Source organism: Mastigoproctus giganteus, chromosome 2, assembly GCF_048544385.1.
Source record: "Mastigoproctus giganteus isolate SK-2022 chromosome 2, ASM4854438v1, whole genome shotgun sequence".
NCBI lineage: Eukaryota > Metazoa > Arthropoda > Arachnida > Uropygi > Thelyphonidae > Mastigoproctus > Mastigoproctus giganteus.
This window is the reverse complement of record NC_143576.1, coordinates 73,122,667-73,131,093: the sequence shown is the minus strand read 5'-3', so window position 1 is coordinate 73,131,093 and position 8,427 is coordinate 73,122,667. Positions and strand designations below refer to the sequence as shown.

Here is an 8,427-nt window from a genome sequence, read left to right as displayed (position 1 = left end):
ATCAAATAGACCGCAGAACACTATTTTGGCAGGCTTTTGCATAGAGAATATGCGTAGAGGTAATGACATCTACTAAAAAGTAGCAATGTAGTGATCTAATATGCCATTTGTATGCGATTTAGCCTGGAGTACATGGGTTGAAGGAGAGGAAGAGAACCGATATAACTAAACTCCCTTCCTTGTATAATTTTTTTTTGATAATCATATGTATTTTGAAATATTATTATTATTAAAATATGTGACCATGGATTTGTGGTTGAAAAAAAGGAACTTTAAAACGAGAAGCAAAGTACTTCTAGTAGTGCAACTGTGGTCGATAAAAACGAACACAGTATTGTCGCGCATCAAGTTGAGTATGAACAATTGCAGCCTTTTGTTCCCCAAATAAAAGATCAATACGAAATTATGAGTTATTTGAATTTCGGCTTTACGTGTTGGAAATAAAGTGATGCACAGTGCATTATACGTAATAAAATATTAGCAAACAATTATTTGGCTCCCTCTAGACTTGTGTTTCGTAAGTTTTCCGTGACTAAAAAGTTTAGGAAATGCTGGTATAAGGCAATGGTCAGGCCACATCTGGAGTATTGCATACAGGTCTGGAGGTTTCATTTTAGGAAGGACAGAGTTGTTGGAACAAGTAGAGAGAGAGAGAGAGAGAAGGACACAGAGAAAGGCTTCAGTTGCAAATTGAAGCATCTCGAGAGTAGGCACTTGCAGGCAGAACTGAGTTGTTTAAAGCCTTGAATGAATTGAGTATGCTGAATGTTAACAGTATTCTTCCACTTGTTTAGAGTACACACACGTGGGGGCATAAATTCAAGGTGAGGAATGATGGTTACAGGATAGATGTGTGGAAGTTAGTCTTCAGCAAGTGGGTGGTTGATTGTTGGAACAGGCTTCCATCTGTTGTTGTTGTTGTGGAAGTGGATGGTTTGAATAAATTCAAGGGAGAACTGGACAATTCTTGGAGGGTGAACTGCGGTTTCTTTTTTTTTTCCCCTGCTTGCTTTCTTGCATCATTTGCCATTACTCTACTACTACTGTTAGACTAATAAAATCCTTTGGATAAATTACAGCACTAAAGAAATTTGAGATATAGAGCTGCAGTATTTAATAATGCTAATAAAAAGACCACAGTCTGCTTTACTCCTAATATATCAAAAGAAATTAAAAAATGATTTACACTTCACTCAAATTTATTTTTTTATTGGCAACATACAAATTCAAATTTGGAAGAAGAAAAACAAACCTCTCAAACTTGTTATTATTAACCACATTACTCTAAAGAAACAGTCTTTTATTTTTAATGTATACTTTTTTTGTAAATAAAGTGACAGCATAAGACTTTCACTATAATGGCAAACATCAGTAAAACAAAAATGCTCAAAATATTCATAATTGCAAAGACATCAATGCTTATACAGTCTAAAGATTATCATAATGTATCAACAGTAATGGGAACATTTCAATGAAGAATAAAACTAAATTTATCAGAATCCACCATTTCTTGATTATAATTCTTTAAAAATGCTAAAATTTCTTGATGGCCCCATCTATATCATCTATATGTTCCTTCAGAGAATTCCACTGATCTATTGTCAAGCAAATACCTAGAAAATAAATATGACATTAAAGTAAGATACAGCATGTATATAAACTGGATACACTGATTCAAAATTCACAACTGAAACCTCAGTAATTAAAATTTATTAATTTTACTATCATCAGATTATGTATTCAATTAAATATAACCATAAAAAAAGTATTATAAAAAAAAAAAACTAGTGTTTAAAATGTCTTACCATCTTGAATACGTTTTAGGGACTCTTCATCAGCTTAAAACTGCTGAAAAATATAAATATAGGAACTCCCTGCTTACGTAATACACGATTTACAGAAATTCGACTTTCCGTAAGTTTTTGCCCCCAATGAAAACTTAAAAAAACAGTGAAAATGCATTTTGCATCCCTTAGGAATAAATGGAGGTATCGTGAAAATATTGTAATGTGAACCCAATAACATTGTTATTTTTTATTATTATTATTATTTTTTTTTTTTTTGTAATTCATTCCAAGTCCTTGGAAGTTGAAAATTTTTCTATATTACTACGCTATTTATCTCTCTAAAAGGTCATATTTATAATGGAAATTGCACTATCCTTTCATCGTTATCATATGTTCCCGCTATAAGAATCAATTTTGAACACCTTTGTGATATTTTTCTAAAGCACGTTTCTGGAGGTCACAACCAAAAAACAATAAAAACAATTTGCACTTTCTGATTTATTGGGCTTTTCTGTTAGTGCACTAATCATAAACAGGTAGTAAACTATCTTATTGCATTTGCAATAATACTGATAACTGCAATTGTGTGGGTTTTTACGCTATTATGATGAAATGTATTTCCCTTCACTGAAATCTTCAAACATAAAATACAATTTTCAGAAACTTCTCTTCATTACCATTTATGTATTACAATGATGAAGGGAAAGCGATCAACAAAAACTGCAAGTGATGGGAGTGCCAGGAAACAAAACAAAATCATTTAGAAATGAAGACGAAAATGATTAAGAAGTACAAAGCAGGACAAAGTTTGTCATCTATTGCAAGGGAATTAGGTCTCACTGCTTCAACGGTGAATACTATTTTAAAGGACAGTGCACGTATAAAAGAACATGTAAAAGGATCAACGCACTTAAGATCAACAGTGATCACAAAACAGCGTTCAGGCACTATATCGAAGATGGAACAGCTGTTCACAATATGGATGGAAAATCGGATTCAGAAGTAAGTGCCCCTAAGTCTAAAGACCATTCAACTAAAAGCAACAAGTATTTATAAAGATATTATGGATAAGTACGGCGAACCTCAACCCAAGTTCATGGCAAGCAATGGGTGGTTTAATAGGTTCAAGCATCACGCTGGTTTCCACGACATTAAAGAATGCGGTGAAGTTGCCAGTGCTGATTCTGCAGCTGCAGAGAAATTGAGATGTGTTGGAAAAAATTGATGAAGGTGGCTAATTCAATGCAGCAAATTTTAATGTTGACGAGACTGCTCTGTATTGGAAAAAAATGCTGGACTGAACATACATTGCCAAAGAGGAAAATACAATGCCAGGTATCAAAAGATAGGGCCACGTTCTTGCTTGGGTCTAATGAAGCAGAACAAGATTAAAACCACTGCTTGTGTATCATTCTGGAAATCTTCGTGCATTTAAGGGCATCAATAAAGCCACCCTACGTGTGCATTTCCGATTGAACCAGAGAGCATGAATAATAATCTCTCTCTTGAGGATTGGTTTAAATGATGCTTCATTCTCGAGGTTGAAAAATATCGTAAAGACAATGACGTTCCTTTCACGATTTTGCTCCTATTAGATAATGATCCTGGACATCCTATGAATCTAGATTATTTCAATTCAAACATGAGATTCACATTTTTACTGCCAAACACGACTTCACTCATCCAGTCTATGGATCAGGGTGTTGTTTTGAATTTAAAAGCATACTACGTACAACATTTGCTCAGGCACTGTCTGGTAGACGGTGAGAAAAATTTTACGTTAAGGGACTTTTGGAAATCTTACAATATTTACCACAGCACCTTAAACATTAATAAGGCCTGGGAGGAAATCACTAAAGGTTGTTTAAATGGCGCATGGAAGAAAATATGGCCACAGCGCATAAAAGACTTCATAGGGTTTGAAAAAAGATGGATCATATGAAGAGGTTACAGATAAGATTGTAAAGATTGCAGGGCTACTTCAGTTGCAGGTTGTTGCCAAAGATGTGGAGGAGTTAGAGGAAGAACAGCAGGAATTATTGACTTATTGAAGTGACAGTGAAAGAAGAAAATGCTGATGAAGCTCAAGATGAACCAAATGAGGAGCTGAGACACTTCATGGCAATGGCATTTCGTGAAATTTCATGGGCAATCGCGAGATTTGAGATGGATCCTGAGAGCGAACAATTCTTAAAAGTTAACAGAGGGGTGAATGATATGCTTGCTTGATACAAAGAAATCTACGATGAAAAGAAAAAAGCCACCGTCCCCTTCTTAATCTCCACAGCCCTCAACCTCTGCATCAGTGTACTTATCAGCTGAAGACGTCGATTCTGGCAATGATGCTCGAGAGGTAAAACTTACTGACAATTATGCTGGTCTCTTTTTTGTAATTTTATAAATTTTTAAAATTGCATGCTTTTGTAATTTTTCCTGCGCACAAGATAAAAAATTTAACACAATAAATAATTCTATTTACATGTTTGTTAAACATTTCATTTTTGATTCAATCACTTCAGTGAGCACAGTTGTGAGTGCTGCACAAGCATGGGGGAAATTCCCCGACTTACGTAGTGTTCCATAGAATGCAACTCTTACATAAGTTGGGGAGTTCCTTTATACCTTAATGGTTAAAATTATGTAGGTAGAAATGGTTAATTTGAAGTTCATGAGACCGAAATATGCCTGTTTAGATTTAGAGGGGTTCGAAGTAACTGAACAAGACAAACCATTTGCAAGTTTATAAATTCATTAAGTGTATGCCACTTACTATGATCACTTCAAGATTCAAATAGTGATTACAAAAACCAAAGAAACAAGAATGTGGCTGTTAGTGTTGTTTAATACAGAACAGAAATGTGCAAATAAAAAGGTAGAACTGGACAGAAAGAAAATCAAGCATTATAAAATACTTGACTGTCCACTGTTTCTTTAAGAAAGTGGATCAATAAAAATGAAACAATGTTTTTAGAAATCCATACAAACCATTAAAAATAAAGAAAAATTAACATCAAGAGTTATAAAATTTGATTGGATACTATGATGCAGTCACAAAAGAACTGGATGCAGGGAATAACTGATATTATATACTTGGATCTTAGAAAGGCTTTTGATACTGTTGCACATGGAAGACTGCTGCACAAATTGGAGCAGTGTGGCATTGGAGGCAAATTGCTGCTATGGATAAAGGGGTGGTTGAGGGGGAGAAGACAGAGACTGGTAATCAATGGACACTGCTCATTGTGGACTAATGTTATTAGTGGAGTCCCTCATTCAGTATTCGGTCCATTATTGTTTTCTGTATTTATATGTGATATTGATGATGGTATATCAAGCTTAATGTCCAAGTTTGCAGATGATACGAAGGTTGGCAGGGTTGTCAAGGACACTACTGACACATGATCTGGAAAGGTTGAGCAGATGGGCTGAGAGGTGGCAAATGAAGTTTAACATTGACAAATGTAAAGTACTACATATGGGAAACAGCAACCCCAGAGCAACGCATCAACTCTGTGGTACTACACTGACAGTGGTAGAGAATGAAAGGGACCTGGGGGTGGTTGTGCAGGCAGATATGAAGTTTTCTGAGCAGTGCAGATGGGCTGCAAGAGTAGCTCATGGAGTATTGTCAATGATATACAGGAATTTTTCCAGCAGGGATAAGGAGGTGATTATTCCCTTGTATAAGGCAATGGTCAGGCCACACCTAGAGTACTGTATACAGGTCTGGAGGCCTCATTTCAAGAAGGATGTAGAGCTGCTGGAACAAGTACAGAGAAGGGCAACAAGATTAGTGAATGGAACAAAGGGGTGCTCTTACGAAGAAAAGCTTAGGTTTTGCAAATTACAGTGTCTGGAGACTAGGCGCCGGCGAGGTGATCTGATAGAGGTGTATAAAGCCTTGAATGGTTTGAGCATGCTCAATGATGATGAGATTCTTGCTGAGAATAATTACCTGAGAGGGCATAAATTCAAATTGAGGAAAGACAGATGTAGGATAGACGTGAGGAAATTTGCCTTTAGCCAGCGGGTGGTTGGTTGGTGGAATAGACTTCCATCCCTTGTCGTGCAAGTTGATAGCCTAAATAAGTTTAAAGCTCAGCTGGACAGGTATTTCGAACGAACAGAGGGGTGAAGTGGAAGTGGTTATTTTTTATTTATTTATTTTATTTATTATTTTTTTTTTTGGCTGATGCTGCATAAGCTTGCCTCTACTAATGCTAAAAGGGTTAATTCCATACTACAAAACACAGATTGGTGGGAGTACAGATACAGTACAGGTAACCCTCCCATAACATGGTAGTTTGGTTCCTACAAAATCTCGAGTAATGTGAAACCATGTTATATGGGACTAAGAACCAGTACAAAAAGGGAGGTTACGTTCCAAAATCTAACAAAAATACGCCATTTTTTATAATTATCAGAAACAATATTTATAGTAGTAATACCTTAATATTTTAACTTTATTTTTTTATAATAGTAGTAACTTAAATAGTAATAAACCTTACAAACTGTGATACTTATAATGTGAGATAATGTCGGTTCATTTAATTTTCTTCCTCTTCATTGCTGCTAAGCACAATCTCTTCTGTAACATCTAGATTTCATGTATTTTCTGTTCTCTTTAAAAGTCACAATTATTTTTTATAGTCTCAAACAAGCACAGAGATCCAGGGATCTCCCAAAAAATAGTCAGCGCTTTAAATGAGAGGTGAAAATCGGAAGAATATTTCCCAGTTAGCAAAATAAAAATGAATTTATGCTTATATACAAGCTTAATTAATATGTACTGTAAAAAGTACATACTAATTGATATTTCTGTTCACTGACTTTTTTTTTGTTGTAAAATTTAAAACAGTAAAAATGATAAGCAATTAATAACAAAGAACACGTCACGCACAAGTTGCAACAAACACGATATGCACAAGTGAGATACAGATTAATGAGTTTCTGAAAATTTAATTGTTTTTTATATGATTGAATATTTCATTGAAGGGGAACACATTTCACCACAATAATGTAAAAACCCAAAGAATTCCAGCTATCGGTACTATAGCAAATTGCAAGAAGATAGAGTTTACTACCAGTTTATAACTGATTGCACTAATAGAAAAGGCCAATAAACTGGAAACTACATATTGTTTTATGGTAATGATCTCCAGAATAGTGCTTTAGAAAAATACCACGAGTCAACAGCAGGAATTCACAAAAAGGAATGGAAACGTTAAAAATTACATCTAACGTAATTGCAGGGTTTTCCCAGCACAAAAGCTCAAAATTACCGTGTTATGCTAGATTTACAGCAATTCTCAAACCGTGTTAGATGGAAACCTTGTTGTAGAAGTAACGTGTTGTGCTAGGATTGCTGCAATTTATCAATCGTGTTAGAGCGAAACTGTGTTGTAGAAGTACCATGTTATACGGGGGTTGCATGTATTTTCTTTCACAGAGTAATGGTGATAACAACCACATGGACTGTATGAAGGAACGAACAATAGTAACTGGATGTGCAATATTTCAAAGTTCAAAAGCAAATTGGGGTGTTATGTGATAATTTCCACTGCATATGCACAAGTCACAATATGAAAAAAAGCAATAACATAAACCAAAGCGCTGATTACAATAAATGGCATGTTTTCTGTGTATGTTTCTTTTTATCACGACTTCATAAAAGTGAACACATTATCGGTGATTACGTTTCAAGTTACAATAAACTGTGTGCACAATAATAACGATCAAGACAAGAAACCATTTTATATAATAATTCAAACATAAAATGAACAGTTTCTAACTTTCCACAGCATCAACTATACAGCAAGAAATGCAGTTGTTCACATGCTGTAAAGTAATTTGTTATTTGTTATTTTGGGTTTTTAGGAGCATTAGCAACTAAGGCCATATTGCTCCAGGATATGCGGTGGTCATTCCCTGACCTTTCTGTCATCCTCCGTATTTGGTGGTGACGGGCTCGAACCCCGGTCTAATCAAGAAGTGTGTGCTACACACTGCTGCTCCTTCCCATCTGGCTACGGAGGCGCCCACATGCTGGAAAGACAAGTAGTAGTAGTGCAAACAGCAGCATCAGTGGTGTGTCAGATTTTTTTTAATATAATTTGAAGCAAACAGCAATGAATCACTTTCAAAATTACCCAAGTAATATTTATTGTTATATTTGATTTTTAGGAGCATTAGCAACTAAGGGCATATAGCTCCAGAGATATGCGGTGGTCATGGCCTCGAACCCCGGTCTAATCAAGAAGAGTGTGCTATGAATTGTTGCTCCTGCCCACCTAGCTATAGAGGCGCAGCAATATTTATGTATAATTATGAAGGTAAAAAGAATAATAGCCACCAATATTGAACCATATGCAATAGATATTTTGCTGAGGTGCCTTTCAACAAGGAGCTGTCACTACTGATGAGAGAGAAAGTCAGATACTGTATTAATACTGTAGAGCAGTGGTGGCAAACATGCAGGCCACAACGCTCCTGAGTGTGACCCAAACCAGATTAAAATTTAATTGGGAAATATTCAACAAAATAATAAAAATACAATAAAACACAGATATTTCATTTTAAAACTAAAAATCATAAAACTCTCTTTTGACCTTGGTTTACACAAGCCTTTTAAGTAGGCAAG

General features: G+C 35.4%; 1 protein-coding gene across 3 annotated transcripts in view; it reads right to left on the bottom strand.

Moving 5' to 3' along the window:
• Positions 1–1,354: 1,354 nt before the first annotated feature.
• Positions 1,355–8,427, bottom strand: part of Ssb-c31a (single stranded-binding protein c31A) — a 119,902-nt gene continuing 112,829 nt past the window's right edge. Inside the window, exon 5 of one of the 3 annotated variants that reach the window (XM_090368517.1) lies at positions 1,355–1,613. In XM_090368517.1, the coding sequence (XP_090224643.1) occupies positions 1,534–1,613 (80 nt within the window). In that variant the 3' untranslated portion in view covers positions 1,355–1,533. The remainder of the gene's footprint in view (positions 1,614–8,427) is intronic. The other 2 variants (XM_090368516.1, XM_090368514.1) reach the window with 2 other exon arrangements.